General features: G+C 38.0%; 1 protein-coding gene across 1 annotated transcript in view; it reads left to right on the top strand.

Annotated features, from left to right (window-relative positions):
• The window catches only part of LOC107093408 (ecto-NOX disulfide-thiol exchanger 2-like), a 49,940-nt gene that overhangs the window by 4,592 nt on the left and 20,503 nt on the right, over positions 1 to 24,845 (top strand). Inside the window, exons 4-8 of the mRNA XM_015388451.1 lie at positions 1,509 to 1,721; positions 8,102 to 8,208; positions 12,240 to 12,354; positions 17,705 to 17,892; positions 24,262 to 24,402. Coding sequence (XP_015243937.1) covers positions 1,509 to 1,721; positions 8,102 to 8,208; positions 12,240 to 12,354; positions 17,705 to 17,892; positions 24,262 to 24,402 — 764 coding nt within the window. The remainder of the gene's footprint in view (positions 1 to 1,508; positions 1,722 to 8,101; positions 8,209 to 12,239; positions 12,355 to 17,704; positions 17,893 to 24,261; positions 24,403 to 24,845) is intronic.

Raw genomic sequence — 24,845 nt, 5'->3', positions numbered from 1 at the left:
ACACAGAGCTTCTTCATCACATGAGGGAATATTCTTCAAGTTTAAACTTGATATGATATGAAAAAGGCAGCCGGGTTTCTATAAAATAATGTCATCTTGTTTAGATGTTTTTAAAGTCTGGGGAAGTGTGTGGGGATAAAAAGGGAAAATGGGAAATATTTTTGTTGTTCCAGACTTCATTTCCCGTTCCTTTGTCTAATTGTTGTTCATTGTCCTCCTTGCACACCTCCCTCCTGGTGTCCTCATCCTTTCTTCTTTGGTGGTGGTGGTCAGCAGCCCAGTGGCGCCGATGTCAGTCTGCCCCAGGGCAGCTGTGGCTACGATCTAGTCAATGAGGAGTAAAGCTCTTTTCCCATCTTCTTCCTTCTTTTTTCTCATCTCTTTCCTTATGTCCTTCAATTCTTCCTGTATTTTCTTCTCTCTTTCCTCTCTGTACCCTTATTTTCTTTGATACTTATCTCTTCCCACCATCTTTGTCTTCTCTTCTATCTCATTTACTTTGTTCCTTTCTCCATTCCTTAGTTTTATTCATAATAGCCTTGCTTTTTTCCTTGCATCTTTCCTTCCCTTCTTACTTGAAGTCTGACATTTCTGTAAATGAATCAAATTTTAAATTTGTAAAATACATTTTAAAGTAGAAACTGTTTAGGAGAGCTCAAGTAAATAGATATATTACTGGGTGTCTCAGGAACAGTCCTGAAGTTCAGCATGTACCTCCAACAAAGTATTTCAGGTGTTCTAACAAACTGTGGGAGCTTCCTCTACCAGTCTGTTAAACAGTGCATAAGTGGGTCCCTATAACCTGCTCCTTGTTTATCTCATCCGCCCTCACAACTCATCCTACATTCCAAGGCGCTCTTTTCTGCCTTTTTACAGTTTTCTGTCGACTCTCTGCCAGGATAAACTTGTTTCTCTAATGAGCAGTAGCACTTCCAGCTCTCCGTCACAGTGGCCTGATAACATCATGGCCATGACTTTCTGTCTCTCTACCATCTGCATAGGGTTTTTTCTCTTCTCCGCTGCCTGGCCCTCGCAAAAACCAAGAAATAAACTCAGAAGCTGTGCTGTTTCAGCCAAGAGTTTGTTTGTGATCTCTCCGGGCTGCTGTTGGGAGCAACACAGTCATTTGCTGCAGATTTTAGTTGACTTTTTTACCCAGAGGGAGAAAGAGATCTTGCTGTTTTTACTGCCAGTTTGTATTACTGTACTCCAAACTCAGTTACACACTATGATGACAGACCACCTGCAGTAGAAATGGGTTTTATAGCCTATTTTGCCTCCAAGTTGTCATTTTAGCCCATAATGTTGTTTGTTAGCAAGATATACAGCTTAAGTGATGGCTTTCTTCTTGTGGTGCAACAGAGCTGTAATTCTGGGGAAGGAGGTTATCTTTCAGTCATTTTTTTTTACTTTTACTCAGTGGTAAAAAATTGTGAAATATTATGAAATGCAGGTGCTCGACCGACAATGATTTGATTTCACTTTGTCCTTGCTTTTGTTTTCCGTAGACGATGGAAAGTTTCCAGAGGCCGTGCGAGTGCTCCTGACCTGGCTGGAAAGGGGGGAAGTCAATCGCAGAAATGCCAACAACTTCTACTCCATGATCCAGTCCTCCAACAGCCACATCCGCCGGCTGATTGGTGAGAAGAGTCAGCACGAGAAGGAGATGGAGGAGGCCAAAGACAAGTTCAAGACGGCTCTGGCTGGCATAGTGGCTCAATGTGAGTCTCTAACATTTCTCCTCCTACTTACCACAGTGCCTCGCACCTTTAGTGTTCTGAGACTTTGTCCTTATATAAACTCAGACTTTAGTTTTTTATAAAGATTTTATGTCACTGACTACTGAGTAATGCATAATCTAAAAGAAAAAGAAAGAAAATGAACCATGGTTTTAACCTTTTCACTTATCTTATTTCACTTATATCTTATTTCACTTATCACCATTTCTGTAGATTAACAGAAAGAACTGCAGTTGTGCATTTGTTTTTAACCCTACCAGCTCCATACTTTATACAACCAGCTGGGTCTAATTCGGGACTAGACACTAACCTGGCAGTAGCCAGGTTGATATGTATAGAACTGAGTTGAGTTTTAAGTTATCAATCTGGGATGGCTCCACTTCAGTCTGTCTGTGAATAGGAGGGGTATTTAGTACAACACTTTGAACTGGTTGGGTAACGTGCCAGCTAGTACCTGTCTTCCATAATATGCCTTCAGCCAATTGCAGCAGCGAATACCCAGGATTCCAGTCAATAGGATTTGTCTGCAGCTTCTTGAGTATTTTTACAACTAGAGGAGTGACATGATAAATCAAACTTTTCCATATTCTATCGGGAGAACACTAATATGATTTAAGTCATTCTATGTTATATGTTATTATATTATGTCTTGATTTAAATTAGAAATATGTTTTAATTTTTTAGATGCAGTCAATAAATAAACATTTAAACGTAACATGACATGCAAATGTAAGTAAACGTGAATAAGGATGTTGCGGACTAGGATTAAAAAACATAACTAAATGTGTGCAGTAAGTTCGGCAAACGGAAAATCTGTTTGAATTGAATTTAAGTTCAGATAACTTGAGTGATAAGTTAGAGGAGCAGGATGACCCAACAAGAAAATTGGTCCCACACAGCTGAAACCTTTGTTTTGCCTTAAGGTTGCTCCATATTTCTTGATAAATTTGATAATGAAGCGCAAAAGATCCGAGATTTTTTTTCGCAGATCTCGTTGACAGATGTAGTTATAAACACAGTTTATTGCGTCAGTTAGTTTGAAGCAGCTCCTGTATCGGTCACGTGACTTTGTTAAAACGATACACGCACAAGGTTTGGCTCTGTGAGCTCCACACATGCGCTGATGTGACAAAAAAGAGATCCTGATGAATGAAACCATCTCAACAGTAAGGTTATTTTTCCTAATGCTATGTAATCTACACTGTGTGCAGAATTATTAGGCAAATGTATATTTTGACCACATCATCCTTGGCTTGAAAGCCAACTACCAATTAAGTGAATCAGCTGGTGTGCATCTCTTTAATGAGAAGGGCTGTGGCCTAATGACACCCAATATAAGGTGTGCTTAATTATTAGGCAACTTCCTTTCCTTTGGCAATTTGGGTCAGAAAAGAGATTTGACAGACTGAAAAGTCAGAAAATGTCAAATGTCCTTCAGAGAGGTGCAGCAGTTCAAGCTTCAAGCTTTTGAAGCGGGATCATCGTCCAATCAAGCGGTTCATGGCAAATAGCCAACAGGGGCGCAAGAAGCATGCTGAGCAAAGAAGACTCAAAATAACTCCCCATGAATTGAGAAGGATCAAGCGTGTAGCTGCCAGGAAGCCATTAGCCACCAGTTGTGCCATATTTCAGAGCTGCAACATGCCTGGAGTGCAGAGAAGCACAAGATGCTCAATACTCAGGTACCTGGCCAAGGAAAGGAAAGCCAAAAAAAAGGCCACTTTTGAACAAGAGAAAACATCAAGATTGGGCCAAGAAATATCTGAAGACTGATTTCTCCAAGGTGTTTTGGTCTGATGAAATGAGAGGGAGTCTTGATGGGCCAGATGGATGGGCACCAGGCTGGATCAGTGAAGGGCAGCAAGTTCCTTATTGACTCAGACGCCAGCAAGGTGTAGGTGGGGTACTGGTTTTGGCTGGTATCATCAAAGATGAGCTTTTGTGAGCTTTTCGGGTTGATGATGGAGTCAAGATTAACTCCCAGAAGTACTGCCAGTTTCTGGAAGACACTTTCTTCAAACAGTGGTACAACAAGAAGTCACCATCATTCAAGAAAAACATGATATGAACAGTTTCTGGGAGGCTGTGGTGGCTGCTGCACGCAATGTGGATCGCAAACAGCTAGACGTAAGGCTTTTGAGCGTCATGGTGAAGAGAGGTGGCTATATTGGTCACTGATTTGTTTTTGTTTTTTTGTTTTTGAATGTCTCAAATGTTTATTTCTGAATTTTTACTTGTTATTTTGGTTTACCTGGTGAAAATAAACAAGTGAGATGGGTATATATTTGTTTTTTATTACGTTGCCTAATAATTCTGCACTGTAATATCACACAATTGTGGCCCAATAATAAAAATAATCCTCAAAAATACAACTTGTCTAATAATTCTGCACACAGTGTATATAGGGTGATGTGAGGTGCAAGTTTTAAGCCAGAAATAGTGCTTTGTTTAAAACCTGTTCTGTATAGCATCTGTAGGTTTTCATGATACTGTTTCTCTACTAATGTTGACTAAGAACTGCCAGAGGCCTAAAGACAACATCTTTATTTATTCTGAGGTGAAAGGTCAGACAAAAAGGAAAGTTAATACAATTATAAGCCACACTTTACACATTATTTATTTGTATAAACCTTTGGAAACCACTATTTACCTTCCACTTCATAAGTATGCTTTACTTTAATTTAGTCAATTACATAATATTTAATCACAGTACTTGGCTGAGAACTGATTATATGTGACGCTAAAGGAGTAAAATCAATCCTCTTGGAATAGATATGCAGTCAGATGGGCTTTAAAATGGTAGATCTTTTTTCTTTATGTTACATATTAAAATCTAAATTGAGACTTACTTGCCTGGAGTGCTGATATCCCCTTAAAAGTAAGTATTTTTTTGTTCATAACCTGACATTTATATTATATGTGCAAACATTTACAAATATGTTCATCCCATTCATTAAATAAACAGCCATGATCTAAATTGTTGATTAAACAATGGTAAGTTAAAGGGCTTTCAGATTAAAAGGGAAGAAAATGTTTTTTTGTTGCCTTTGAACTGAAAAATACCTACAAAAGTTCGAGGTTATTTTGGGATTCATGAAAGGCGAGACATCAGGAGTCTGTTATTAAGGTTCCCTTCAGATGAAAGAAGTAAGTAGCCTAACACGTTTCTTTTTTTAAACTAGAATACAATGGAGACCAAACATGCACAGTAACTGCATGCTAAGTTCTTATGAGCTCCTATAAAGCCAAAGGCAGAAAGCCCCATGCTTGTGCAGCTCCCACCTTTGACAGCTTGAGCTGTGCAGATGCCAGTTTACACCACAGCCTGCAGCGCTTCATCTCCACGCATCCCATCACACGCATGCTAAATAAAATGTAAACATCCAGTCAATCCTCAGTCGCAGTTGGTAGTGTTTCATGCATTGTTTATTAAATCTGCCATCTTCAATTATTTTGACCCATATACATTCTCATTCATGGTGCTGCCTTTCCTGTAAGTTTGGTTTTTAGTTTGATTAAAAATGTGCTCTGACCCACCGGAGCTATTTTACAGGTTTGAACTGATGGCTCTCCTTTTTATAATATGCACAGTTCTTCATTTCTTTGTTGCTATGTTAAGTGTGATTGAAGTGGTCTTTTTATAGGGAGCAAATTCAAAGATGTTTTGCAGAGTTGTGGAAACGGATATGCACTCTTACAGATTTCTACTTTTCCCTTTTTTTAAAAATTGACCTGGGTGAAAATAAAATGCTGTTTTTAATAGATTATTTATTTCAAGTGTAAAAACCTTGGCCCTTTGACAAAGAGTAATTGCCCCTCTTGTTAAAACATGAATTAACTGTAATTAACACAAGTGTTTGGATAGCTGATTGATTTTAAACCTTTATAATCAAGAAACCATTAAAACAGACAACATGAAAAAGGCTGACATCACAAAAGACAACATTCAATATAACGAACAGTCATTCATATCTACCAGTGTGAAAAATGTGGACTGACCTCGTCAGCTTTTAACTGAAACTTTCCCATCTGTCAGATGTAAAACAATCCTCATATAAAAGTTTTAAATGCTAAAGAATTATTGTTTTTCACTCAGCAGCATAAGGATCTACAAAGCTTTTGTTCTCTATCATATGAAGCTATAATTTAAAAGCCTTTTTTTTTTCGGAGAAATGATGCAAAACATTTAAGTGTAACAACTAAAGCAAAAACATTCCAAATCTGTGAGAGAGCAAATCCTTTATAACAGAAACCTTTTTATGTGAAGCAAAAAAAAAAGCATAAAAAAACAAGATTTAAAGATTTTCTTAAAACGTAGAATTCTTAGAACGAATAATTTTCTTTTTGTGCTCAGTTTCTGTCTTTGCCTTCATCATCAGTCTGTTCATCAGATTACATGGAAGATGCTATTGATTCCTGAGTTTCTGTGTCTTTTAGCACCCTGCAAACACACCTTTTCATACAGAATCTGTTTGTTTTATTCTTCTGTGTACATTTGGAGTTCAGAAAGTCGCAGATCTCCCAAAAGGTCCTCTAAAACCACTGCAAACAGAGCTGTAAGCTCAGGGGATGAAGACCTATTATGCTGCGGATCACTGCACAGGCAGGGTCTGCAATGACCCTAAAGTTGATGCTTTTGACTCATTCAAGCAATTTTACCCATAAATAACTCAGATAGCTGATTCAAAGTGTAATTCTCAACAAGAATTCTGGAGCTGCATGTTGTCTGATCTGCTCTTATTCTTTGTAAAAAGGAAAAGCATCCTCTGCAGAGGAATAAGCAATCAGAAGACTGTAATGCTGCAGTAAGAAGGCATCTTTGAGTAACATTCTAACGAGACCTGCTCTGCAGAGGAGCTGCACCATGGTCAATGCTGGCAGAAGAACAGTAGGTTATTTTTGGCCGCCGGCAGTCTCTGAGCAAATCTAATAACAAACTTGCACTGAAAAGGTGCACTAAGGAAAACCAAGCATATCCTCATCGCTTCTGTTACCAAGAGTCAAAGGCAGTTTGCCAGGATTTGATACAGCCTCATATGGACCCTGTGCTGTCAAATGAAACAAATAGCTGATTTTAATGTATAAGTGGGATTTGGGCATACAGGTTCTAGTAGTTATTTAATTTGATATTGCACACCCTTTAATTTTTATTATTTTCAAAAGATTGTAAACATATTGCAAATTAAATGTTTTGGCAAAATCATACAGCCTTACTTTGAAGCCAAAATAAATGCACAAAGACCTTAAAAGGAATAAAGTATAAATAAAAATTTAGTGACCGGATGTATCTGAGATGTTAATGAAACAGCAGCTATGTATTGGTCAACTGATAATAATAATAATAATATTACATTTGATTTATACTGCACTTTTCATCAAAAAGACCTCAAAGTGCTACAAAAAAGAAAAGCATTAAAAAAAGAGATACATAAAGATTAAAAAAAATAATAATGAAAGCTGATAGTAAGCATGATATTGTGATCGCCTGGGTGTGATTGCTCTTAGAGTCATCTTATAACCTCTTGATCAACCTGGACCCACATTAATACCTGGTCTGAACAGAGCCAGTCCAACAGCAGAAACCTCCTGCAGAACCTGCAGTCTGCAGAAACAGCAATCAGCTGCAGCCAGCTAGAGGAATGACAGACAAAGCACTCAGACAGAAAACACAGAAGCATTGGTCCAGGGATACTTTCTATTAAAAAGGAAAGGGTTATGCAGCAGTAGCTCATATGATCTATGGGATAAAATACATGGAACATTAGTCTTCAGTACACCTTCCTATTTTATTATTTAGAGTTCTTTGATTTGATCAACCATGAGGTTATTGTACCATTTTTAAATGAGTAGATTTTAAAAACACTGGACTAAAAAATGAAGCCAGGTGTAGAAGAAACTTCCTGGGGCGGATTGCTTGTTTTATGTACCCCAAATATTGTGGTAAAAATAGCAGATGTTCACAATGAGCAGCATTCATAGATAAAACACTGAGACATCCTTACAGTTCAACAGTCATTTTTATATCTGAATGGATGATAAATAATTTTTGACAAAGAAGGTCAGAAAGTGATATATCCTGGGATTAAAAGTTTTATAGGCCAAAGACTTTTAGGAAGACATATTATTATGTGTCGTATTGATTTAATTTGAATGATTTCTGAACTGTAACTTGGAACATCCATCCTTAGGATGGTGCAGCGGCATCAGTCATAGGTATGTTAAACACACAAACATGCTCACACAGAGTTCTTATGCCTAGTTGACTCCACTTTCTCACTCCTCTGCTCCCTCCCAACTGCCCTCTGTCTTTCTCTGTCTCTGTCTCTGGGTGGTCTCTGCTCCTTCCCCGCATCCCGCCACAGTTGAGCAGATTGTGTCTGTATTCCAAGCTGCTTCCAAACAAAAGGCATGGGACCATTTCTCCAAAGCTCAGCGCAAGAACTTGGACATGTGGCGCAAACAAGTCGAGGTTGGTGCACTTTGATTTCATTGTGTTTGTTGTATAAAATATGTAAAATAGATATTCTGTTTTGTTTTTTACCTTGTTTCAGTGAGAACTTAACTATGTTTGAACTAGTCTTACAGTGTGGAACAGAAAGGGGATAATTATTAAAATGTTTCTTGAAGCAATGCAGAAAAGCAGGCTATAGTAAGTACTTTGCAATAAGCCGACCCTGTTCAGCAGCTTCTATTAGTTCAGAGGTCCAGACTTCTCCCTCTGTCCTCCTCCCCTTCTGAATGAATGAATACAAGCTGCTGGGTGAGCGCTGCCATCTTAAAGGGTGTCCTGGAAACAGGTAAATCTGTACAAGCTCTTTCCCCCTAAACCAATGGATTCCAGGGTTATGGCGAGAAAAACTTCTTAAGTGAAAAGTGAAAGTGTGTGGATTTTCTTCCTCAGGCAAGACTGCTTTATCATTTGCTTGCTGCGCTCTTACTCTGCCAAATGGAACATTAATTGGCATGATGATGGTTTGTATGTAATGGAGGATTTGGAGTGTGTAGTAGTCCGGAGTCTAAAGGATCATTTATGGTCATGTTTCGATTGGTAAGTTGTATTTTTTTAACTTCAGCTCGACAAACATACTCAAGCTGTAATTTAGGGACACATTAAGTCGGGTACGCATAATAAAAACTGAATCTGTGGCAGAAGCAGCAGTTGTCCTGTGCTAAAACCTCTCTTTATAAGGTAGGTGATTGAAAGACTAACTGTTGCTTTGATTGTCAGAACTATAAAAACAGTCGACCTGAAGTCTTACCAGCTGCATCGCCTTCTGTCACTGCAAAGGTTTAAATGTGGCTTCTGTGAAAGTTTGTTGGTTGAGTGATGAAGCCGCTCTATGTTCTTACAGCTGTAATCATCAATGTGTTTTAGTTGGATTTTCTTTGATAGACCAACACAAAATGAAATGGTAAATAGCCTGTACTTATGTATCACTTTTTAAGTCAGGAGACTCCATAGAGCTTTAAAATACAATACATTTACTTTTTTTTTGTGCTACTAAAAGCATTCAGACAGACATATATATATATATATATATATATTTTTTTTTTTTTTTTTTTTTTTTTTTTTTTTTTTTTTTAAGTAGATATATATATCTTAAGTAGATATATATATATTAAGTAGATATACGTTTTTACTTAAACATCATGCAAAGGTTCCAAAGGTGTGATTATTTTTTCCTGGCTCTCTATACTAATGATTTCTTATTTATTTCCTCTGTATTTTGGTTTGAACCATATTACAGCTTTTCTATATCTAGGTCTCTCTCGCACTTATATTTCTTCAGTGGCTACTTCAGTTCTGCCCTGCGTTATTTATTTCTGTGAGCACTCGGTCTGCCTCCAGTGAAAGCCGCTGGCTTCGGATAAATATGAGGAGGTAATAAGAGCCGCAAGACGCAGCCATAGGTTTGTGTGAAGGTCAGAGAACCATAATAATGGGTTTTTAGTGTGAAAAACCTCATGTAGCTGCTCATCTATGTTAAATCACAACAAATTACTTATTTACTCTGGAAAATAGCTTGATGCAAGCTTGTTTCCACAGAAATCAGACTTGTATGCTGTGAACCTGTGTCCACAGCGAACTGAACTGTGGCAGGGAGGGAGGTGAAACATTTAGAAGAAAAGGAGGAAAAGTTAAATGGATTCAGCTCTGCTCCTCAGTCAGACAACAGCTGCTTCCTCCTGTCAGTGTGCTTCTCTCCCACCAGTGGGTTGGATGCATTAATGTGCTGGTGTGTTTGGAGTACCTGTGTGACTCCTTCCATGAGTTTTAGTTGCTGACGTCAGTCGGCAGATGGTTGATTTACGGTACTCTCTGCTAACTTTAGCGAGAAACAACCAAAAAATAAAACCAGCCTGCCGGTTTCCAAATCCTTTCATACTTTACCATTTCTACATCATATAATCTTCTGTGTTTTAATTATCGGCTAATTAAAGCTTAATAATAATGCTTGAGGATGATCTTTTTGGCAAATATGTATGAAAAAGTGTTATATTCTTGACTCCACAGAGTGGCTTTTATCTTCTTTTAGAGCTTTTAGAATTAGATGGTGCTAATATGCAGTTTTCTCAGCTGTTGATTTACAGATGATTATTTTAGAACCCTCATCCATCTAAAACTATTTTATTTTCTCAGATTTTTCTTGTCCAATATGCTGTGTGAAATCTCTGGAGCTTTATTTTCAATGGTGTGTGCTGTGTGTAAATTAACCATGAAAATGTGTCCTACTTAAATGTTTTTTTTCTTACAGAGTTTGATTTTCATCATTTCAAGTAGGAATCTATTTAGTCCTTAGCTGGATCCGTAGGCATTCAAAACAGTTATCTAATTACTATTTATTAAGGATCATCAATTTGCTAATTTTTTTCATCTAAACATAATGGCACCTTGCCTTTATTTAAGTGTGATAATTGCCTCAAATAGGAATCTTTTTATTTATTTTTTGAGGGGGGTGTTGCCTTATAGCAATGACTAGTTACAGAGATTAAGAGTGGCATCTTTTAAATTTCTATGCCTATTATCTATACAAGTCTTTGCTAAACAGACGTTGCCTCACAGAATCATTGACACTTTTCATATTCAGCATATCCATAAACTTTATTGCATTACATTGATGTTATATGTGATAGATAAACATAAAGAAGCAGAAATAATACAGTTAAAGCAAATTAAAACAATTGTTTTCCATTTTGTTCACTAATTAAAATCTAGAAAAAGTGTGCTATGTTCAGGCACTTCTACGGTGATACCCTGAAATGAGACCCAGCAGCATTCATTTGCTATTTAGTGAATGGAGTGAATAAATGTAGCAGTTCTATAAAAAATTATCACAACATCATGAAGACTAGAGACAAATTTGTGGAGAATCGATAAAAAAAAAGAGGATTTCTAAAATTCAAGCTTTAAACATCCCACAGATCCCTGTTTAATCCACTGTCCAAACATCGATGGAATGCGGCACAACTGCAAACTCACCACGTTTCTATGTCCATTCACTATATTTAACAGTGCAGATAGTGAGAGCATTAGCCAGAGAGGGATCCAGGAAGGCTAGGCTAGCTTTGTTAAAGCTGCAGGGATCCACAGCTCAGCTGGGACAGTTTGCTGAGGAGACGACTACAGTATTAGTCATGCTTACCAGCATATTATGTAAAGAGCCAAAAAAGAAAGCATGTTTGCCAGTTAGAGATGTAAGTAACAATGCAGACATGTGGAAGACCATCCTCTCAACAGACGAGAGCAAAACCTTTTGTTCTACTTGTAAAAGGTTCTATATGGCAAAAAATATATATATAAAATATAAATAAATAATAATCCCTATTGTAAAGCATGGTGGTGGCAGCCTCATGTTCTGGAAATACCTGTATGCAGCTATAGAGCTGATAGTTTGACAGAAGTAAATCCAGGATTTCTATAGAAGAAAATCAGTTTGAGGCTGTTAAAGACTGAATCCAGTGGAAACTGGTGCGCTCCATCTAAACTAACAGAATTTGAGGTGTTTTGCAAATAAAAATTGTCAAATGTTTCACTCTTCATTTGAGCTAAATGTTTCAAATGTAATGGCTGTCAATGGTACAGTATTTCAATGAAATATTAAAGCATGAAGGCTGAATAGAAAAGCACACCATAATCTTTATTTCTCTTTAGAAATAATCTCACACACAATCCTGACCAAACATTCAAATTTGATGTTTAGACATAAAGAAAACATTCTTTAACTGATGTTAAATTAGAAAAACATCGTCTCAGTGTTCTCCCAACCACATCTATAGTCTGAGCTCTGAAAAAGAAAGCAGGTCTTTAGTTTTGATGCATTTCATCTCTGTTCAGCTCCCTTCCTTTATCCTCCACCCATTCCTTAAAGCTCATACTCAACATTAACTATAGAAGAGGATTCTTTACTGGCGATTGCACCCAGTCAAGTTCAGCACTTTCTTTAAAGTCCTCATGAGTCTTGGCAGTTCTCACCCACCCCTCCTTTCCCTGTTTCACAGGAGATCAGAAACATGCACAACGAGCAGCTGATGGACATCAGACGTGAAGAGGAGATGGAGATGTCTGATGATGATATGGAGGATGTCCCTGACAGCAAAGACTCTGAAGACTCAGGTATGCATATGCATGCGTGGATCCCTGCTCAACGCTGTTCTCATCTTGACAGGAAATCGGCCAATCCAGATCTCCAGAGGTTGGATGCATTGATTGTTAAATAACTGAGGGAGATGACTGGAATGACAGTCATCATCCCCTATGAATCTGATAGCAGTCTTTAGCTCCACATGAATAAGAAAACAGGTTAAAAGTACTCCCTGATGCAGATAGTGTGCATGTTGCTCTGAGTTAGTGCAGAGCCTTTCTGCTTCTCTCATCTGCCAGCTGTTTTTTCAGATTGGGTTACGTTAGAAGGGCCATGATCTTCAGATTTTACCTCAGAGGAGTCTCTTTTTGTTTGCTGAGGCAGTGAAAGCTAATGGCGTTGCTTATCTCTCAAGCCCCATAACAATAAACTGAGAGCAGTCAACAGGGCATCGTCCAGAAAGCACTCACCGTCACATGTAAGGTTGCTGTCATCTGCTCCGTGTGCGATGCTTTCCTCATATACTCTTTCTTCCTCCCTGTTCATCACTCTGATCTCTGCCATTTGGTAATGTGACAGCATCTCTAATTAGCATGCAAATAAATGTAAACGCTGCAGTCAGCTCATTTGCAACCTTGCTATTTAGCTATCAGCGATTAGTGCTGCTGTCAGAGTCTTGTCATTTCACTCGATTCTGCAGGATTGGCTGAGGTGACGGGTGTTAATGTAAAACGTCTGGGTATTTGTGTTAACAGGCTGAGTGTTAAGCCCCCTTTACCTCTCTAACCTTTAAGAATGCATGTTTACACACCAACAAGCCCTGCTTGAAACACCTGTGTTATGACTGCAGCCTCTATAAAACGAATCGAAGCTTTGAGTCTGAGCCGTGTGCAGAATAGAAAGACGAACCGCTGGTTATTGTTGGCGAATGTGCACCTGGAGGTGTGTGCGTGCATCCCTGCTCACGGATAGCTGCGGGTCGATAGCGCTGCTAGTTATGTAACTGAATCTGGGCACGCGGTTGACATCTCCTCTCACCAAGCTGATGAGGCTCTTAGATCAATACCCTTTTCACCTCGAACCTTCATTTTGCTGGAAGAGAAGCACACACAAGCTCCATCTGGACATGCACACTCACCCAGCAAGAGTTCATTAACACTGCCAATGGTCCTTCATGATAGACTGCTGGCAGCTCTCATGAACACCTACACATACCCTAATAAGATCTCCTTTTATATACACAGAGAGAGACGATGAGGATTATCTACTGTCCAGTCGGTGAATTGACTTTTTTTTTAAAGCTTTTTCTCAAGCCGTACAGAGGGGGGAGGGAGCTGATAGTTTCTGGTGCTGGGCAGATCTCATAATAATGATACCTCCCTCTGTCTGCTGCCTCTGCTCTACAGGTCAGGTCAAATATCCAGCAGGAAACTATTGAACAGAACATTCTTGGATTATTATACTCTCCCGTCATTGTTAATATTCTCCTGTTCTTTTGATTTATCAGACATGAGGTGAAAATTGTGCTTCTTGATGTTTGAAATTCAAATCTCATTGGAATAGCGAGATTTAAAGTTTTGGAATCTCCTAGATTTTTCTATAAAGATTTATTGATTTCTTAATCTAACTCAAAATTTTCTCAAGTTCCCAAATGGAAGAAAATACTTAGATTATCAGGTTGGTTTTGTTGAGCAGCTCCGGGTTTAAGACGGAACTCTCATATTAAGGAACATCCAGCAGGAACCTGGGCTCAATAGTTGGCGATTGGTTCAAACATTTTAATAATTTTATTTTCTTTGTTTTTTTTATTGGGAAAAGTAGTTGTGGCCCGCATCCAATGATGTTGGGCTGGGCGATGAATCAGATTTTTACAGTTACTGTCATTCACTACGATAACTGGCAACAATTTTTACATGTCGGTAAACGATATGAACGTAAATTTGCCGTTTGCCTTCGGTTACTGGTGGCTGGTATTTTCTTCCCCTTTAAGAAACTGCCGCAGGTGTGGTAATGGCGCGACCCCGCCGATCCAGTCAAAAGCGTAAATAAAGTGAATGGCGTATGAGTCGTGTGAAGAAGCGTCTAACACAATGTAAATTACATCAGTTAATTCTATGGAGCCGCGTGAGAGCAGAGATGAAGCTGAACATGCAGAGAAGAAGCGCATTGTCAGAGATAAGCACGCAGCAGACCGGTTTTGAGCGAAGGTGTGCGAGTTTAAACAATTCACATTGTTCTCGCTGCACGCTCAGTTCGGTGGCACCAAAATTATGCCATAGATGTTGAGCAAAAGCACAAGAAATGCAAAGTTTGTTTGAAAACTGTCAGGAATACCCAAAGTAACACATCCAACCACCACCTCCTACAGCACAACCACGCTGCTGAGTTCAAAGATGTGCAAAAGGCTCCATTACCTTTGCACAAAAATGTTTAAAATAGAGGAAACGTGTTTCTCCTCTTCAATGAGAAATTGTTGAATGTTTAAACTTGAACGGGTAAAAAATACTTTAATATTTAATTGAAATTAATATGTAATTGGATTTATTCAATAAATACATTTTAAATAGATCAGTTGCATTTCCTGCACATGTCTTTATTTCTGATAGAGGAGCCGGAGCATCTATTGTTATCGAGGTAAAACTGCCCAGTTCGTATCACCCAGCCCTACTTTGATGCATAGTAATTTAAGGGATACACAGTTTTAAAGGTGTTACGTTTGAGACTTGTGTTTAGGGAAGACGTTGCAATATCATGACCTCTGAGACAACACCACCTAGTGATTAATTTTATGATTTTTTGTTTTCTGAACAAACTCCTGAAACCAGTCTGGGTGAGTTTGAATACATCCCTACGTCACCTCTGTCTCGACACACCTATCCACACAATGGGCTAGGAAGTGGCAACTCCGGGCCATCATAGACCTCACATCTATGTTGGCATTGATACCCTTGATATGCATGTTTGGACAAAAACATTAACATTAAAGGGATTTCAGAAACGCAGTTCTGTTCAGATTCTCTTCAGTCTATTGTGGATTTTACAGTGAAAACATTTTGCTCCTCTGTTGTTGGTCTAAAGAAACAGCTCTTTTCTTTCCTCTGTGTTCAGTGTTTACATCCTGCTTCTATTTACACCTTCTACCTTTACATCTGTGGCAGCGTTATGGCACCACCCCCTGGCTTGGATATAATTATTGCAACACCCATTACAGCGGTTTCATCTTTAAACTCAAGCTTTTCTGTGCTGATTACTTATTTTAATGTCCCCAACATAATTGTCCAATTTCCCTGGCTGAATATGAAATGTTAGCCAACAATTAAACCATGCTGAATTAGCTTCCTTAAATTTTTGGAGTCGGTACAGGTACATGTTGGATACCTCTATGCATTACTTATCATCTCGTACTGGGACTCATCATCTCTCTGACAGAGAAACTGATGACCCCATTGAATGCTAGCAGAAAAGCCTCCAGCCAAAAGTTGGCCTCAGTTTGACATCATGGTCCTTGTGCTGTCAAATTGGTCTCATGGTGCCACATACATTGGTATAAAACGCAGTTTTGCACGGATAGCATAAAAGAATCAAGCTGATTTTGTAAACATCAGTACCTGTCCTATGTGTGTAGCACATTATGTTTGCAGTTCTTGTTGTTTTCCATGTTTGTTATTGCATTCTTGGTTGGTATAACAGCTTTTATTGACAGTAAACAGCTGTCAAAAACTTAACAGAGAAAATTAACTTACAATATTTTCTTGCAAGTGAAGGATCCAGATGTCCGGTGTTTATGCTTCTGTAAACATAGCTTATCTGTCTTATTCATTAGTGCTTGAAAATCCGTGGCCAAGTGTGTCAAAAGAAAGGAAGACAAATCCAATGAAATTGGCTTAATAATGTTGACTAATGTTCTAATTAATATTCACCAAAGCAACCTAAAATGATGGTGCTAGCACCCAATTCTTTTTGCACGCATCAGAACCCCAAGGATGAGCAAGAGATGTGAAAAAACAACCAAGAATTCAATAAACGGATTACAGAACTGCCCCTGAACTAGAATAGTCCCAGCAGGCTGCGATACTAAAGAGGCATCAAAGGCAAAAATGTCTTCAAGAAAAAAGAAACTGTCTTAGCAGCTGGGGACCATGGTCCTCTGATCCTTTCTTCACATCTCCTCTGATGCCTTCACCCTTAGTGACTCTGTTACTGCTGTTCTACCGGCGCCCCTCCTTTCCTCCCATTTCTCCGTTGTCCTTTTATTTCCCATTCCCTCCTGGAATCATATATTTCCGTGCTTTTAACACTGGATCTTGGACTCTTTTTCTCTCTTTTTTTTTAAACCTGAGCTGGAAGTTGCAGCCTTGTTTAATGCAGTTAAATGCACAATACAGTACTTCTAGGCATGTGTTGTTGTCATGGTAAATATGTAAGCAGAGTGAGCTACTGGTGTATACATTTGAGACAATGCCACTTTAGCTAAATTGAGTAATTTAGCTACCTGTGGGTGTAGTGGCTTTTTAAGTATTGATTAGTTGCATATATGCAGTTTATAGAAAAAAAGGACCGATTAATGGTGTGGAAGTGAAATTAAAACATTTATCCCCTTTTTGATAGTTTAGTCTGTGCAAAGATCGTAATTAAATCATTCTCATGTAGATGTGTTAACAGCAAAAGGAAAAACAGTCCAATTTTCAGTCGTGTTGTCATGTAAACAAGCCCTAAAAGGATAAAGTGACACCATAGTTGATTAAAATGTAAAATAGGGGCTCTAGATGGGGATAAATTGTATCTCTTGCCGTCATAATCTTTACATATCCCAAAATATTTGACAAATTAACTATAAATTCTGTTGAAAAGTATTCTTCTACTTTCTATGTCTTTTGCATTTTCAATTCAAGCTGGTGAACGTCCTTCTGATCCCAATAAAAGGTGCATTGTTAGCTGTTACTTGCACCATGTTGTCTTTAGAGATGAAAATCACAGGATTAGATTGAAGAAAGCTGTTAGACGTTTCCTGGCCCCTGAGTGTAACCTGTTTTATAAATAAACACAAAGATCTTTTTCTGTCTCTGTTTGCACTTTGGGAATAAGCTGAGATGCTTTTATTAGCAAGCATCTATCAAATAGATGTGTTGTTATTCTGGGTCCCAGGGTGTACTGTCATAAAATATTCTCTCACCTTCTATACCTGCAAACACACAAGAGAGTAATGGTATTCACTGTGAATGTTGTAACTTTTGGAGTTTTAAACTCTTATTTACAGAGTCAGGCGATTGGAAAACATTAAAACCAACTAAAATCTGTGTAATAAAGCTGTAATAAGAGAACCGATTAGTGACCTGTAATACCCAGCATGTTTCATATTGCTTTGTGCTTTAATAAACGTAGGTGTTTCCCAAGCAGAAGCCTTAAAGGAGGAGAACGACTCCCTGCGCTGCCAGCTGGACGCCTACAGGAACGAGGTGGAGCTGCTCAAACAGGAGCAAGGAAAGAACCAGCCGGTGCGGAGTGAGGAGGACAGCACTCATTCCCAGCAGCTCAGCTTCCTGCAGCAGGCTCTGCAAGGCATGCAAAAGGTAATCCTTCATATTTAGTTGCTCAAACTAAACTCCCTGCTGTTGAACAATCATTTTAAACCAACATGCACTATTGTTATGCGTTTTTTCTATAACCACTTTGCGACCAAGGACTGTTTTTATATAATAAGCAGAAAAAAGCAGCTTTTCTCGGTTTGAGGGCAATTTGATGAGTGTGTTAATGGATTTTATGATTTAAAAAGCGAGCAAATGTTTCTGTGCGGAAAACCAAGGTTATTAGAACTATTTTAGATCATTTATTTTAAAAACAGTGATTTTTTTTTTGCCCCTTCAAAAATGTGTTTTCAACTAATAATGTGTAAGAGCTCTACCACTTTCTGTTGGAGAGCTTCTTTATCTGTTCATTTTCAAAATGCAATCCATCTATAAATGTTTTTTTTTTATTCCCCTTGTAAAATCCATTAGCTACAAAACAATTCAGCACTGAAGGTTTTTCCTGCCTCTTTCTTGATCCGTAGAAATCGATGAACCTGTAAAAATGATGGACATTCATAGATTAGACGCGCAGGTGAAACAGGAAGCAAAATAATTAAAGGATGTATTTAGGAAATCCATAGAAAGAATTAGAGTGTTTGCATCTAGAGATGTGAGCATAGTGGAAAACGAAAGTCTGGCGAAAGTATTCACAGCATGCCTTTTTGTCATTCCACAGCCATAAAATTAGATATTTATTGTTAGAATATATTTGATTGGCACATTCAGAGGAATGAAGTACTTCAAAGTTGTCCTGTTTATTCACTTGCTGTGGTTACAGCTGCACGTCCTTTTGGTTCTTTCCTCTCTTAGCTTTGCTCATTTTAAGACATTTTAGACAAACGTTCACCCGCTTAGCCTGATTTGATGGAGAATGTTGCTTAAGAACATTTTGTAACTTTACTGCATGCTCTCGTTTAGATATTGCTCTTGACTTTGCTTTGGGCAACCTAACAAATATTTTATTTAAAACATTTCATAAGAGCTCTGGCGGTGTGTTAAGTGATGTTTTTAGCTGTAAAGAAACACTGAATATTCCTGTATTTAACTCTATCAGCTTCCCTCCGCCTGATGACGAAGTATGCCTGCAGTATGAAGTAAAGCCCGACTGATAATTTTGAAGACAGATACAGATATTAATATTTAGGGCTTTAAAAAAAAAAACAATATATTGGCTGATATTGAATGGATAACGGCCAAAACCGAACATGGACATACAGTGTATATGCACTGTCGAAATATAGCTAACTCAAATTCTCATAATAACGAAGACTATTATTCAAATCAAAGAAATGGAACATAGAACTTGAATTTAAACAGGATCAGCATAAGACTATTAATACAATACATTTTTTGTGGTGCTTATTTAGATTTTGTCTCAAATCTGTGTTTATAATTAGATTTAACTTCTACAGAATGAAACGAGTGACTGCATATAGCTGAAAATGATAACACACTAGCTAATGGGAGATGTGTCGTATCTGATTCAATCTCATTCACAAAAACATCTTAGAAATAACATTTGTCATATTTAAAAGCAGCTGAAAAGTTCCCTTCTCCACTTAACTAAACTAGATTTAAGTAGCAATGCTGCAGCTTTTAAAACATCCAAACAGGATTACAACTAAATACAGAAGTTGGAGCCTTTTAATGAAAGAGATTGAATTTCTCCATTAAACTGGTTGTCTGACGTCATCATCGGAGATGCTCAGAGTAGTCCGGCAAAATATGATTAAACCACGTTAATCTGCATTTTAGTTGTTTCTTTCTTTATGTTACACACTATATACCATGAGGTTAACTCGAAAGGAAAAACATAAAACTCAAAAAGTTGGCGTCTGTGCAGATCTGGTACAAACAAGTGATAAAACAGGATTTTAAGGTATCTATTTTCTCAGGAAATACATTAATAACTTTTAACACTTTATAGTTTGGATCACTTACTATTTTTGGGGAGGGAAAATGTAATTCAGGTCTTGTTTTTTACTTTTACTTGCAGAGAACGAAATTCCCCATTGTGAAACAATTAAGGGATTTACATTTTTAAGATTTTACAAAATAAAATCGAGAGTAGCCCGGGTGTATATCTGGTTGTGCATATGGAAATGAGCTGATGGTACGGATCGTGCTTCTGGGACAGATCAGGTAGTGACAGGTGGCACAGAGGAGTTTAGCGCACAGGAAGGGAGGGAAAGAGAAGCAGAAGTTTTTTGTTTTGTTTTTTGCTTTTTGCAGAAAAAATATAATTTTTATATATTTTTATATTTGCTACATTTTGGCCGATGATGATTAATGAGTCAGACGTTAAAATCGTCCCCATAAATCAGTCAGTCTCGAGTATGAAGCTGCAAACATGTTCACTGTCAGGATGGAAGATTCCTCTTTCTGATAAAGCAGCTTTTCTCTCCTGATCTATGGATTTCTTCAGACCTTCTGACTTAGTACTCACAAAAAAGCCTTACTACTTGCTGTTGAATTCGATATTCATAGATTCTACTAACTACTAAGGAGATTCCTGAAGCCTGTGGACTGTGCTCCTACTAGTAATTGTTGCCGCTTATCCGGGACCGGGTCATTCGGCAGCAGTTCTGACAGGGATTCCCAGACTTCCCTCTCCTCAGACACCTCATCCAGATCTACTGAAGGAAGCCTGAGGCGCTTCCAGGCAAGCTAAGGGTAGCCTATCCTGCTGAGACATCCCTCCAACATCTCCCAACGAAGGCACCCAGATGGCATTCGGAACAGATCCCCGAGCCACCTCAGCGGATTCCTCTGAATGTGGAGGTGCAGCGGCTTATTTCAGAGGCTCCTGTCCAATGTTTTCTATATTTCTTTATGTAGGTCTATCACATTAAATACCAAGGATGAACTGCTGTCAGCAATGTGACCCTGCAGGATAGAATCTCAGCCTCTTTTTGTGCTTGATTACATGTATTCCATGTGTTGATGTGGTTTCTCTCTGGTTACTCTGGCCTCCTCCAACAGACCAAAAAAAAAAAAAAAAAAGCTAGGTCACATTTTCACTTATATTTTCCCTTAGGTATGATTTAGGGCTTGAACGATTTTGCCAAAAATCTAAATTGCGATTTTCTTTTTTTTTTTTACCCAAATTGCGTTGCAATGTTATTTTGATATTTTCCTTTGCATTAACCACAAAGCTAATAGAAGTTTCCCCACAGGCTTTTGGTTTTTGAAAGCTTGCTTTCCCAGAGCTTATTGTTACAGAACTTTACTGCAACCATTGTGTGAAAAAAAATGTTTATTTCTTATTGCATGTATGGATCTGCTGCTAGCTGCTACTCTCTCTACCTTTCTGTATGGCGACAAACCCACTTCAGGCCTTTAATCACTAACCTAAAGGGCTGGAGGGAGACATTTAATGTCTTACATGTTGAATATAATGTGATATGTGATTAAAGATCATTGCCTTTTTGATTTGTAAATTGCGTTTTGTTAAATTGCGATTATATTGCAAATGCAGTTAATTGCCCAGCTAGTATGATTACTCTCTGATCACCTTCCTAAAGGTGAAAAATTTGGTTTGGAACATTTCTTTAAGAAGTCGAATTTATAATAAAAAGAAAGTTTTAAATCTGTTAATATTATAGGATTTGTTGCCATTTCATAAACTCTCTTAAGGTTTTTAAAGTAATCCTAATAAAGACTATATTTCCATGTCTGTATTTCACAGAATAATAGGACCATTTCAACAGAACTGTTCTCTTTCTGTAGCTTTCAAATTTAGATTTAATAAAAGTAAAGTGGCACTGGCGTTTGTCAGGTGTCTTCTCTCAGCCGTCTTCTTTCAGTAATGGAAATTATGATCGACTGGAGTTTAGAAGAAGAGAATCCATTAAGGATACGTGGTTCTTTTCTGCATCCAGAGAGTAATTACCTTCCCAACATACATCTCTCTCCGGGTCTGTTTATGAAGAAGAGGAGGCAAGTGGATTAAATGAGCTTGAAGGCGCTGAAATTGGATACCTCGACCTGGCCGGGTCCACGAGGTGTTTCACCACAGTGTCCTCAATTTGCATTATAACATTATCAGCATGTATTGACAGCTTGTTAACCCTCTCTCATCAGTAACGGTGTATGTAGCAGTAGATGCTCTCAGTTTCTGATGGTGCAAACAATATTAACACCACAGGAGGCTGATCGTTTAATCTGTGCTCGACAGATAACTTTGGAGGCTGTGGATTCTTAAAGCTTACTTAAAGCTAGTTCTCTTATTACATCATAAGCAGGACCTTTTTGCTCAGTCTTTGTTCGCAAATGTTTAAAATCTAAAGCTTTTGTATATTTGGCAAAAGACTAAAGTGGTTTTGTTTTGTTTTAGATATGCTGCTCTATTGGCACTTCTGATGAAGACGTTCAAAAGCTCTCTGAATGAAATAGCTGTTTATAGCAGCATCATGATGTTGCCACTATTAAGAAAAATACAACCTTTATTTGAAGGCCATTCGTTCAAAATAAAAAAAACTTTTTTTCAACAAGATCACACAATTCCCTTTAACCCCTTTAACAAATGCAGCTTAAGCATTTCTTTGAAATTGTACTTATTGATCTTACTTTATGCTGCTGGAGCTTTTAATTGATAATTATGACTGGTGGAGAAAAATAAAAAACTGAAAATTTTTAAAATTGGTGGTAAATAAATAATTTCACTGGATAGAGGTCCAAAGCAAATGTTGAAATGAACGCAAATGGAAACAAGCGCAGCATTTTTTTAAGCCATCACAGTGCTAGATCTAAATGTTTAAGATAAAGCATGGAAATAATCTAGAGATCTAAAGTGCAAAGAGTGAGATAATATTAGAAAACAGCACTTTGGTGCAGCCAGGGCAACCTGCAGCTGAATACACAAAAAGCAATAGAGATGATCATAGACTTCAGATGGAAGTATTCAACAGCCCTGTTTCTGCTGTGCAAACCCTCATGTTTCTGGGATCCATTTTATCCCAGGACCTAAAGTGCTGTAGCAACACTGACAGAGTAATAAAAAAGGTCCATTAGAAGATGTAGAAGAAGCTCAACGTGCTTCAGAGCAGTCATCCAGTCTGACCTCTGTTGATCCTTTACTCTCTGGTTTGGTTCAAGGTCAGACAGCTTACAACAGGAAAGATATGCCTTCCATTAAGGATTTATCTATTTGCAAAGCCAGGGAACTGGCAGGAAAATATCCCTGCAGATTCATCTCAACCCGTTCATAAAATGTTCCAACTCCAGCCATCTGGTAGGGCTACCGAGCCTTTTACTCCAAAACCTACAGATTCAGAAACAGTTTCTCTCCACAAGCTTTACTCTAACCCTCAGTTTATGCGGTTCAGCTATTGCAATGAGAGTCTTTAAACAGCCTCTATGTAGCGTAGGGTGGCAGAGAGCAAACAACATGCCTGCAAAAATTATTTTGATTCTGTTTTGGCCGTTAGCCGCAACAAAGCGGCAGTAAATATAAAGAAATCACATTTCTACCACAGGAGGCAGAGCAGTCACAGCATCCAGATTTTCAAAATAATTTACTAAAGACTGCTTTACTACTATGATTATATGTGTGTGTATATATAGGCAACTGCGCACATTAGACCAATTACTAAACATTAGATCCATTGATATTAGCACAGCCTCTCTGCGCTTGCTGTATGCACTGATGGTAGAATACCTCTCTTTCACCTTTTTACAAACCATAAGAGCAGTTGTTTTGGTCGTCTGACTTCCACATTGATTGTACACGTTACTTGGAGCTCCGCTGGCCTTCGCGCTGCAGAGGAGCAGCAGCAGTCTAAATTGAATCACTCCTGTCCAATTCAGCAACTACCTTTATTCCGCCTGTTTACTGATTATCACTTGTTTACTTTTGCATCATTTTCACTGCTGCTTTATTGTTTTTATTCATCCCTTTTAGTTAATGTAATATGCATTTTTTATCACTGTATTATTGCTATTGCAGACATTTGCACATTTTGTCTATTTATGTCTAATTCCTCTAATGTGTTGGCATAGCTGCCAATAAAGCTGATTCTTCTCATAGTGTTCCCTCTTTCTTTATACTTTATTTATTTCTTTTAAAAAATCTCACAAAATAAATTTTGTTTTGAGAAATGTATCATTTGATTCTCATAAAAAAAATACTTGCCCAAATTGAAGGTGCATTTCTAAAGCAATTGGCTTTTTTTCTAGATTTCACCAGGTTTTTATTCATTACTAGCATTGTGAGTTTAATGCAATAAATGTTTACCCATGTACAGTTCTCTTGCATAATGGTAATGTGTATAATGTGCTAATTTAATTGTTTTTGTCCTCTCCTGGTGTTTTTATGGTTGGTTGGGTCTGAGCAACATTAGTGCCTAAATGTTTGCTCTGTTGTTTGCACAGCAACTGTTAAAAATGAGGGATGAACTGAAGCAGCGAGAGGCTGAGCTGGAAAAGAGTATGGAGGACAAACAGCACCTAAAGTCACAAGTCCAGAATCTGAAGGAGACTCTCCAGAAGCTGCAGAGCACACAGACGATACAGGTCAGTGTGTCAGAGCACATCATTCTTTTTGGCTGGCTTTAACCCCTGTTTACTTGGTTCCCATCAAAATGTAATTCATTGTATGCATTGGTTAGAGAAAATCTGCACTTTCATAAGAAAGAAATAACCCGAGGATGTTGTGGAAAATACAACCATGAAAAAAAGAAATAACGGTCCTATCAATAAACAAAGGAGCACAATGAGGTGGATTTTGTAACACTAGCAGTATAGTATTTTAACAGTTTTTATAGCTCATTAGAAAATCTAACAGGTGTATTAGCATCTTTCTATCACAGAAACTGTATACAAGCTTTAACAGCAGTATCTAGCTTTATTCAGTCATCCTTTGTTCTTCATTTTTACCTTTTGTCTTGTTTTTTTATGTACATTTTACATTAAAGGAATAGTACACCCAAAACATGATTAGCCTTCATTTTCTACTC

This window comes from Cyprinodon variegatus, unplaced genomic scaffold (genome assembly GCF_000732505.1).
Source record: "Cyprinodon variegatus isolate N-32 unplaced genomic scaffold, C_variegatus-1.0 Scaffold19, whole genome shotgun sequence".
In the NCBI taxonomy this organism is placed as follows: Eukaryota; Metazoa; Chordata; class Actinopteri; order Cyprinodontiformes; family Cyprinodontidae; genus Cyprinodon; species Cyprinodon variegatus.
This window is presented reverse-complemented; position numbering and strand designations above follow the sequence as displayed.